Raw genomic sequence first — 11630 nt, 5'->3', positions numbered from 1 at the left:
ACTTGCTGAACGGTAGTGCCACTCTGCATCGGTCCCTTGGCTTCCTGCTCCGCCCACTATGGTATGTCAAAAGGCACGGTAGCTCTACACGGCCCTTTATGGAGACAAAGGGAAATTATTACAACTGTAGTTATAGGGTAATCACAGAGCGGGCTGTCGAGGGGTTTTCAGCAACCTTATGAGTAGTGCATTACAAAATAATCAGAAAGTGTTTCACAAGGTCATGTTAGAATCTCTGTGAGGGGGCGAGAAGCAATTCTAGCTGCCACGATTTCGATCACCGGAAAACGGGAATGTGGAACGCACACGCCAAGCCTTGGAGACGGAGGCATGTTCAGTTTGTTCGGAAATTGGGTAGCTACGCACTGAAGGCGATAGCTTTGATGCACGAGCGCAATTGACTGCGCGATTGGGCCATTTCCGCCAGTGTCATTAACCATTGGTGATTTGAGTCCCGGGTCCCCATCCAGGAAGGCGGCAGTTGACAGCCCGACTAAATTTACTGGCTAGTGTTTTCGTACTCCGTTGATTACTAATCCGATGTTCCCACCAGACCTGACCAATGCTTCGGAGACACCGATGATCAAACACTGACATCTTCCGTATGTCCTTTGTGCGTGGGATTCATGTCTCTGATCCATAAAGCAGTATGGATCGCAACACCGCACTGTAAACTCTTCCCTTGACAGAAAATCGGTCTCCTCGTTTTCACGGTTACTTCATTTATTCATTTACACACTGGGATAAAAATCAGTATTCATGTGCAGGCGTGCTGATGTGTGCTATCTATTTTATCTTATCTTAGCCCAAAATAAAAACCCACTACCTAAGCTTGACATCAGTCAGGAAGCAAGCATAGAGATATAAGCTATTGCACATCGGGTTTGGTTTACTTCTTCACCTGTATCTCTTCAGATGTATACTACAGAACGATGTCAGGCGAATAAACAACATACGACGAGTCTTTATCAGCTGGTTATCGAATCATCAAGGCATTGCCCACGTTAACATCGATTCCTTACGTTCACTCAGTTCTGGTTTCCACCTTCTGATAGCAATAGATTAAGCAGGTCAGTGGTTGAGGTGCAAGCTTACTGACCGGGAGGTTTGTGGTTCGAACACAACCCCAACATCCCCACTGTTCCTGTCTGGGCTTGGGCAATCCGGGACTATCTTATCTCTCGTGCTTTCTTCGGGTGACATGATAGCCAGATACCGAAAGGGTGTTAAAGCTGAGGGTTCACATTCACCTCAATATTCAGGGTTTCCTGATGCCTTACGAAGTAGGTGTGAAAACACTGCACTTTTAGGCATAATACACTACTCATATGGTTGTTGAAAACTCTTCGATAGTCACCGACCGGTTTCGCCCTTCTTGGGGCTTATCAGGTAGGCGCAGTCCCCAAGTTTCCGTCAACCTTATGTTCTACTTGAACCCAAATTGCACGAAATTAGCGAAATACACTTATCTGCATACCAATTTGGTTTTGGGAGCCTAGTACAGCACATTCAGTTATTTGTAGACGTCATCAACAATAGATTCAGCTGGGTTCTAGGTGAACCTCTCGTCAAAACCAACTTGGTATGCAAATGAATGTACGTCACTAATTGCAGGTTAAGTCCGTTAGGTGGAGGTATAAGGATGGGCCAGGAGAGGAGTCCGCTACCGGCTGCTGCCGACCCCAGTTGTGCGCAAGTCAAATGTAATTGATGCGATATTGATTAGAAGAATGATCACCCGTGGGAGATCCACTCTGCCGGACACGCACAATGAATGTTGCCAAATACATCGCAAGTCTAGCGCTTTGAACAACATGAACAAAAGAGGGAAGAAGTTAACCAAGGTAGTGATGAAGATATCCCCCATTACATCAAAGTTTGAAGAACACCAAATCTGAACAAGGGACATACAATTCAAACGGATCTAACACCCATCTTACAAGAGTTTTGGGCGGGTGAAAAAGCGGTAGCTAGACACACATACCTTGATTTTGAGTTTTTTCAGTAGCACATTGACATCTTCAAAAGATCGGTAGTCGACCATCGACTGTTCCAGAGAAAAGTTGATCTTATGGTCCAGTTCATGGAGGTTCTCAAGAAACTCTTGCTCTGTAACTGGGGTGAAGAGTATGTGCCTGGAAGAGATTAGAAAGAACGACTTATTAATCTGCGCACACAATGTCAAACACAACCGATATCGTGAGTGCAACCAATATGTTGGCTAACCCGCCTTCAAGCTTGGGCATACTATTCAAGCTAATTTCGTCACTGAACTGAGCAGGTACATCGTCATCATCATTGAAGGCAACAAATCAGCAACAAATGCTGGTGCTTAACTGTCATATAACCAAGAGAAAAAAAGGCTAGTGGAAAGGCAGTAGATGAGCGGGGACTTATGGCCAGAGTAAGGTCGGTGAAATCCGCAACGAAGAGACTGGACCTTGCTGTGGTGTGACGGTTTGCGCAACTCAGCGACCCATTGAGCTATACTGGGAGGTGTCCCCGCGACACTCACAGGATCTTTCATGCCAACTTGGTCAATGGAGAGAGATCTGACGAACACAGTCACTTGGTCCTCCAGGTTGAAGTTGGAACATGTGGCGACTTGTTCCGTAGAAATGGTAATGCATTTGCATTTCCCGCCTAACACCGCTGCCTTGCGGTTAGGCTTTTGAGCCAAAGGCTCTGGCTGAGAACCTTAATCGTCCTCCCCTAGAAGTATCCCAGCTTACGTACAATCATGACACCTACAACTAACAGTAATCTCACGCCACATCGGCCGTCGCGTGGTATTATCAGTCGCCTTAGTTGCTGCACACAGTAGGGCGGGTAGGCGAAAACAGGCTACTGCTGACGCCTCCTTTTTCCCTTTCCCATACTTCATCCCCCTCTCCCCACCCCGTTAATAGCTCTCCCCTTGTAGGCCCAGCACTTAGGACTGATGACTCCGTTCGTCATGCATCGGTTTTGCGTGCAGTATATGCTCGTCACATGGCGCCTACATCCTTAGGTATCTCTAAATCAAGCTTCAAGCATCGACGCCAAGTTTATCTGGCCCTCTTCAATGTGCGCACTCTGAAACAAGCAGGACAACAAGCTGCTTTTGCTCACACTGAACTCGCTTGGCATTGATGTGTGCTGAGTCTCAGAAACAAGAATTCAACATGCACGCAGTGATTGGGACAACAGCCCAATCAGTCTCCACTCGCTTCCGGCCGCGCACCTCTGGTGATCCATAGGCTGCTGCGGCGAGATGTGCAGGGGCTGGTATCGTCCTGAGTCAGCGGGCGGAAAGATCTCTGCTTGACTTGAGACCCATTGATAGTCGTTCGTCTGGGAACATCGGTAAAAGAGTCTCACAAGCGATAACTTGATAGATGTCTGTTTATGGTATCTGCCTACGTCCCAACTGACTGTAGCTCCGACGCCATCAAAGTTTTATGAGGTCTTGAATGCCCTGTCGCGGTGAGCTAAAAGCTCAGAAATCATGGTGGTTGCCGGAGATATGAATGCACAAGTGGGCAGGCTTAGCGTATCTGGGACTCAAGTGCGAGGTCGACACGGACTGAACTCAGTATGTACGGACAACGGCGAACGATTGCTTCAGCTGTGCGCTGATCGCACCGAAATGGCCGAATTCGTCTAGCCACATGGTGCCCACCAAGGGCATGCAGGCCACAAACTCAAATCAATCGCACTGCCATCAGTTACCGATGGCGTGGATAAATAACTGACTGCTGCTCGTTATGGAACACCTTTGTAGGTTCTGACCACGCGCTCGTCCGGATTCGCTTCTCCCTACGTTCTCCAGGGCCGCCTAAGATGTGGACAAATCGCTTGGCAACTGAGAGACTGGCAGATCCGGATGTCAGACGAACTTACCAGAATCATCTTCTAGAGTCCCTTCCAAATGCGCCACCATCAGATGTGAACTGATACTGGGACGGGATTGTCTCCTTTTTGCATAGTGCTGGAAATTTAGTCTGTGGCCCGCCATCACCAGGCCCGCTCAAGCATTGAATATCAGACCGAACGGTGGCACTACTTAAATTTCGGAGCGTCCGAGCAGATTGTGAAGTGCTGTGGATACAGAGAGCCAAGAAAATGAAAGAGACCGGTAGCGCCCGAATACTATTTCAGTTGAACCGTGCGACCGGCCCCCGGAAACCACCTGTGAGCGAAACCACCAATGATCAGGAGTGACCATCTCGAATAAAGAAGAATGCCTCGAACAGTGAGCCGATTACTTGGAACAACAATCGTCATGGCCACCAGCTGGCACTCACCTGGAGCCCACAGGTGACATAGAACCCTGGAAAGTGAACTTGGAACCGCCTCAGCCTCGGAGCTTTACGACTGCGGATGACCTTCCACCAGCGTTGTTCCCCCGCAAGTCCCGTCAGAGCTTGTCTGGTCCGTTTCCTTGCATCTGTAAAAAGGAGTACGTCCCGAACAACTGGGGAGAGTCGGTTACAGTGCTCATTTTCAAGAAAAGGTGTGTGGCAACCACAGAGAGATCAGCTTGACCCCGGTCGTAACGAGGCTGTTGGCGTCAATTGTGCTTCGTCGCCTTACGGTGGCTTGCGAAATACTGACTTGAGAGCAGCAAGCGGGATTCCGGCCTGGTGGGGGTTGCGTTGACCACATCTTCCCACTCCGTCGGATGCTAGAACAACGTCATACGTATAAGCGGCCCACAATTCTAGTGTTCCTGGATTTCCAAGGCTCATTCGACTCGGTTGACCGGTATGTTCTTCTTCACACGCTTGCCCACCAAATAATGTCCCGGTATTTCGTGAACATAATAAGCTCTTTGTATTCCCAGACTTCCAGACGTGTGAGAGTATACGGCGAGATCTCCAAAAGCATCCGTACACACAAGGTTGTGTGTTTAACTTCATGACAAACAAAACCATGGAACGAACACTGGAAGCTCTCCAAAACCCCGGTGTTCAAACATTGTGACAAAAACCTTGTCGACCTGGAATATGAAGATGACATCGTTTTCATCCTCAAAGAGCAGAACTGAGGAGGATGAACTGACCAAAGTCATTCCGTCCTTTGTACCCGTAAAGTGTAAGGTCATGTTCCTGGACATGCAGTCACTGAACACACCACTTACAATCCAGGGAGAGGCACTGGAAGTCGTGGAGCGTTTTACGTATCTTGGAAGTTGTATTATTTCTGATTGAAGTGTGACAAACGCGGTCAATGCACGAATATGCAAGGTCGCGTTTTCTAATTTGGGACACCTATGGCGTCAAAGTGGTGTGTCCCTGAATCCAAAGGAACCATCGTATGCCGAAGAGAGTGCTGTTTCCCACGCCCAACTCAGAGTGTAAGCAGAGAAGTGGACAACCCTTGACCTGGCACAGGGGTGTGAAAGAAATCACGAAACGCTTGGGTGCTGTCGGTGCTACTCGCCTTCCAGGATGGTAACCGCGTGATCCTCACTGCGCCTGGTCGGAGACGCTGCAAGATATGGCTGCCAACCGATGTCAGGGGCGATCTTGTTGTCAGTTTCTATCCAGATTGTCTCAAGGGACACTTTCAGCAAGCTAGCGCCAAATCGCTTCCCTGTCCACCTTTATTCTTTTCTTCACCATAAGGCTTTCGAATGAATCATGGTTATACGGCCGCGAAGCAATGGTGTTGAACACTGGTTTCATGCTGTCGATGACAAGGATGATGAAGGCCGGTGGGGGCGAGACGGCCCAAGTGGTTAGAGCGCGAATTTTCTGACCAGAAGGTTTGAACCCAACCTCTGCCTCTCGACTTCCCCGGTTTATGTTTATCCCAGCCCTCGTGCAACCTTCGGGTGGTATGGCAGTTAAGCACCAAAAGGGTGCTGCAGCTGAACGATGAAGGTTACTGAATTAATTTCAGGATATCTGTTCGCACACGGTTTCCAAAAAAGATGTTCTGTATACTGCTTTCTCATAATAAGTGTTTTTAACGGATTGAACGGATGAAGGAAGGTGTTTTGCGATATGGTAGGGCTAGTATTTATTCGGACGTCTGTCTAGGGGCAGTCAGCTGAAAACTGGTAACGGGAAGCAAATGAAGGTAGTCCTGAGGCAAATAAAATCTAACTTGAGGCTGACAGACAACGGTTTCGTCCAACTGCTTCTCTTGTACGTCACATTTCGTTACACAGAGGTTAGAGGCGCTCCCAGAGATAAAGTTTGGCGGACATAATTCGAAAGAAATTCCAAATGAACTTCATCATGTTTCAATTGTGACAAGGCAGCTCGGCTGGCAACGCAGTTTGGGCTGACCAGTTGTCGGGAGTGGTCAGCAAGAGAACTGGGGAACAGCCTACGGAAACATGAATTTGTCGTCTCGCAGTCGAGTAACGTAGCATGTTACACACATCCATTGAGATTCGGGTATGTGCCTCATTGATTGCATAGGTATCTCAAATGAGCGAACCCGACGGACCCAAGCCTTAGAGGTTTGTGCATTGACCTCATCTGTCACATTACAATCAGAACAAATTCAACTTCCAAGATACGTAAAATACTCCACAAATGAGTGTCTCTTCCTGAATTGCAAGTCATGTGCTCAGTGAATGCATGTCCAGGAGCATAACCTCACATATTTTGGGTGCAAAGCAGGACGGGTTGACTTTTTTCAATTCATCTAAAAACACCTGCGCCTTCTTCCCTTCGAAGACAAGAACAATGTCGTTTGCGCATTCCAGATCGACAAGGTTTTTGCCAGCAGCATATCAGGGTTTTGAATACCTTCCAGCGTTCGCCTCATCATTCAGTCCATCGTGAAACTGAATCGAAATGGAGAGAGTGGGTAACGTTGTAGGACACCTATTTGAGTGCGGAATGTTTTGAGGAGTTCTCCATATATACACAACAGGAAGCACGAGAATACAAACCTCCGGGGCACTTCTTGCGAAGCAATGGTGTTAGGGAGAACAAATCGGTCAGCTGAGGTGAACGCGCTTGGAAATCCAGGAATATCAAAGTGTTGTGGTGTTGTTCTAGAACATGGGAAATGCAATGCTGTGGTCATGACAACTCCTACCAGATTGGAGTTCCACCTACTGCTCCCCAGTGCACGTTTCGCTAACCATCACAAGGCAACGAAGGACAAGTGACAGTATCGTTACGACTGGAGTCAAGCTGATTCAGACTTCATTGCCGCACTCATTACGGGCCGTTTTTGAAAACGGCCACCGACTCTCCCAAGTTGTCTCGCATAGTCTCCTTTCCCTAGATTCAGGCAAACAGATCAGACAAGCACTGTCCAAGGACTTCACTCCCATCTTTGAACAGTGCATGTGGGAGGTCGTCCGGACCAGAAGCTCGGTGGTCTTGGAAGAAAATATACAGTCACAAATCTCCGAGGCCACAAGGGGTTCCGATTCCACCACCAAGGTTCTACCTCACCTGTGGAATTCAAACAACTGGCAGAGATTGATCACGAGAACTGTTGTCCGGCGATCGAGATGTCCTTCTTTATTCATTATGGTCACGTCATTTTAATCCTTGATGATTTAGCTCACAGGCGGTTTCCACTACCAGGACGAGTCCTGTCCATAAGTGTCAACCGAAACCGGGAAATTGGGCAACATGAAAAGTGAGCAGTCCGGAGGACAGACATGAATGCTGGTGATTGATCAGTTGGAAGTTGCTCTGTCCACCAGGCTTGAAGTCGTTTGGTCGCTAATCGAGATGACGTCATCAGCGTCTCAATTGCCAAGCTTGGTGATCAACCACCAATGAAGGCATCCGAGTTACCAATATTCTTACTCGGTGGGCTTTTTATGCTATGGCATTCTAGCGTTATTATGAAAAGGATGCATCGTCAAAAATGGAGGGACAACAATTGGCCACTAGTGTGAAACGAATAAACGATATGAAGTATATACTCACTTAATGAGCTGTTCTGGTATTGCCATGTCAGATAAAAATTGACTGAGCTGCCCGCGGACCGCCTAATGGTGAAATCAACAATCTACGTTTACCGATCTATATTAAAGTTACCTGACGATTTTGTAGACGTTTGTTCATCAGCGTTGATTTCAACTGAAGATCTTGAATCTCAGAACTTATTGTGCCAAGATCATTATGGAAGTTTGCAAGGATAGCCTCCATTCGCTAAGACGTCATCGTTAACTTAAGAAAACATTTTTAACATACTTGAAGGATGGCATCACACGCAGAAATCTGATTGTGTAGGTTGGCAACCTCCGGACCGACGGCGATGTCTATTAGGAAGGGTTAAAAACAACTTAGTAACCAACATCGTTCAACGAGACGTTCTTCTAAACTCGCGACTTCGTCGTCCACTTGAGTAGCGTATTGACGTAGGTCAACGTCCTTGGAAGAGATTAGTATTAACAGGTACTAAATACTTACTGAGTTAAACGCAATTTCTTCGATCTCTGTCTTAAGCTGTTCACTGATACCTGGAAAAAAGAAAACCTGAAGAACCCGGGATATCCTTACCATCGGCTCCAAACATTTATGTAATGGTCCAAGGTTAGTTTAGAAACACAAAGGTTCAGAACTCTATCGGTGGGAACAGTTGTCTTTGTCGGGTATCTGGCATGCAGCGTGAAATAGGTTTAATAACCAGTTTTCTGTGGAACAGGAATTTGAGTAAAATAAGGGTACAAAACTGGACTAAAAAAGCAAAAAAACGTTGTTCTTTTCAAAAATGGATCAGCAGGGATCCAGATCAAGCGGGTACCCTCTCAGATGACTAACCGGACCAGCAACTCCATATTCTTCTCATCAAACGAATCCATTGAGGATGACAACCCGTGTGATACCTTCACAGTGGAGCGATGACAGTGCTGATGATTGTTCGAAAAGTCGTCGTCTGCAAGATCGCCAAAAGCTGTTTATAGGGAGAAAACTCCAAGACTTTGGAAAGAGACGGAATAAAAAGAATTCCAAAGCTATTAAGTAGCTTTCGGCAATAAGTGGGACATCAGATCACTTATGGGGCGAAAAAATGCCTAATGTTGAAGCAGACAAAATGTCAAAGGGAGTTCTGGAGCACAACTTTGGAACAAAACTGGGAGTCACTAAGACGGGTCCAGAACTGACGAAGGACAGCAAACAGTATGGGATTGCAGGCAACCGAAAGTGGGCTGCTGGGACAGAACAAACGCGTATGGAGTTTGAGAGTATAAGAGGAACGGTGAATTTTCTGCCAGTCATTGATATGGCCTTGGGATTGCCGCTTACACTGAATATGGGGCCATATGGTGTTAAAACTTAAGGCTGATTGATTTTGTTAGACTCCGGAGTGGTTGATTCCAGTTGCCGCGTTCGACAGTTGGAAAGCATCCTAACCAACGAACATGTTTATCGCTGACGATTACAGATGCAAGGGAGTTACGGGCCGCGACATAGTCATGGCGTGTAAAAGACGAGGAATTCACAACCCATTACTTATGCATTATGTGCTCCTTCTTAACTACACGAATATACACGTGGTGGAAATATTCAAGGGTTGCTTGTTCGTCTATCTCAAAGGAACCCTTCCTCAACAAAGACTGAACAGTCATCCGACGAATGAAGTTATCGCCTTGATTGAATAGTACAAGAACTCGAGTTCGCGGCCACCAGTCAGACGGGAAGCGCGCACGAAAACAGGATGGAAAATACTCTTACTTGCACGGCTTCGACGGAAAATTTTTCAGCACCCTTATGAGTAGCGCCACGGTTAGGAAGAAATGATGGTATGTTTCGATCAAGGGAGCTAAAAACTGCGTGTCGCCTTACGAATAGGGATGGTGCCAGCACACATTGGATGACGGCTCACCAAATCAAGCGAGCTCCGTTGACACAGAAACAGTTTATTGAAATGGATGCATTCATGTAAACTTAATGGTATTTCAAGTGAAGGTTGGTACAAAAAAGCGGTGGAAGTTTTTCAAAGCTCCATGGAGTACGTGGATCGCGCAAGCTGCCAGTATTTCAGTTCAAAAGGTTTATCGAAGAATATCTACGATGTCATGAAAATGCTTTCTGTGAGCTAATGTAAGGTGGCACTTAGCTGCAGATTCGTTTACACAAAATTGACGAGTAAACTCGATAAGTACCTTGTCGTAAGGTGAGTTCGTCACCCTTACGTGATCCTTTCGTAAAACAGAGGATGACAGTATAAGGAGTAGGAGTCCTACGGTCGAGACTAAAACTCATCCGCGTGGTAAACCATACTCTGAGGCTTTGGGTGGTCGAGGGTATCAGGTGTGGCTCCGAGTTTCGACAGACCTCTACTGTCATCCCTCACAGGCTTAAGGATACCCTTCTTGGAACTAACACCGTGTGTTTAAAACCGTTCATGCTCGCGGCCTCTGAGCCGGAAATTGAATGAACTAAACTGTTTCATACAGTAACTTAAGTGTGGCTGATAAAAACCTCTCAACGAATCCGTCAAGAGACTGGACTTTACCGTGGTGTGACGGTTTGGGTACCTCCGCGACAGACTGAACTATACTGCAGAGGCGTCTAAGCGACACTCAGTCTCCCATACCAGGTTGGTCAGTAGTTACAGGTCTGACCAACACGGTCTCCTAGCCCTCTGGGTTGGGGGTTAAACGTGTGGAGACTTATTCTGTAAAAATTGAAGTGCATTTGTTTTTCAAGCCAAACACCACTGCTTTGTGACCAGGTTTTGGTATAGAAGCCTGATCATCCTCTTGTCTGGATGTGGGCACCCTGACAGTATTTCAGCCGACGTACAATTATGGATTGTACTTATACGAATAAACTTATGCCGCATCGGTCGTCGCGTGATGCCATCAACCAGGTCGCCTTACTTGCTGCATATAGCAGGGCAGATAGGCGAAAACAGGTTAATGCTGATACGTCTTTTTTTTCTTCAGATTCTTTTCTCCCCCTCTCTCCAAACCAATAATAGGCCACTCCGTATAGACCCAGCAGTTAGGACTGATGACTCCGTCCTTCATCGGTTAAACACTGATGTCATGCTGCCGATGATGATGATGATCCCTACGATTGTGTTGTCAGTGAGATACGGTCAGAGAGACCGCGGGGTCTGTGATGGATTCCCCATGGCCTCGTCATGAGCAGCGCGATGAGCCATTCCCTGAGGTCTCGTTGTCTGAACGTCGCGGATAGCTATATCATTGCGCATGTTTTCATTGCCCACAGTCAGGTACCTCCTAAACTGCAAATCATGTATCATGATTTAGAGGGAGTATAGGACAAGTAGGCCTTCTTGAACGCGGGCAGTTTGGTAGGCGGATAGTACATGTAGAGACGCTTGTATTAGTTCAGTTTTCAACTCACAGACTGTGCACTGAGGCGCAGCAGCTCCAGCTTCCACAGCTTAGTTCACTGCGGATAATGAGAAAAGGTAAAACAGCCGTGCGTTCGATGAGCTGGCCCAAGGTGTGAATTCACACGCTTGTTGTCAGTTAACTGACAACAAACGAATCGGTTGGTGCAATATCATATATCATATCATACATTTGGAGCAAAAGAAAAATTCTGTGTACACTCCATTGAGAAAAAAATGCGAATATCATTCCATGCACGCCCTTGGTCCGCTAGTGGAATAGCTGGCTTTCGGGACCAGAGAGGAGGAGATATCCTCACAGGATCATAGATCAGATAAATGTTCATCCAAAT

The 11630-nt window shown here is 46.9% G+C and overlaps 1 protein-coding gene across 1 annotated transcript in view; it reads right to left on the bottom strand.

Moving 5' to 3' along the window:
* The window catches only part of T265_15426 (hypothetical protein), a gene marked incomplete at both ends in the record, with an annotated part of 27710 nt that extends 19282 nt beyond the window's left edge, over positions 1-8428 (bottom strand). The window contains 6 exons of the mRNA XM_009178056.1: positions 1985-2135; positions 7893-7954; positions 8004-8117; positions 8160-8227; positions 8264-8339; positions 8379-8428. Coding sequence (XP_009176320.1) covers positions 1985-2135; positions 7893-7954; positions 8004-8117; positions 8160-8227; positions 8264-8339; positions 8379-8426 — 519 coding nt within the window. The remainder of the gene's footprint in view (positions 1-1984; positions 2136-7892; positions 7955-8003; positions 8118-8159; positions 8228-8263; positions 8340-8378) is intronic.
* Between the last annotated feature and the right edge of the window lie 3202 nt (positions 8429-11630).

This window comes from Opisthorchis viverrini (assembly GCF_000715545.1).
Source record: "Opisthorchis viverrini unplaced genomic scaffold opera_v5_494, whole genome shotgun sequence".
Lineage (NCBI taxonomy): Eukaryota > Metazoa > Platyhelminthes > Trematoda > Opisthorchiida > Opisthorchiidae > Opisthorchis > Opisthorchis viverrini.
The sequence above is the reverse complement of the archived record's forward strand: the minus strand, read 5'-3'. Positions and strand labels throughout refer to the sequence as shown.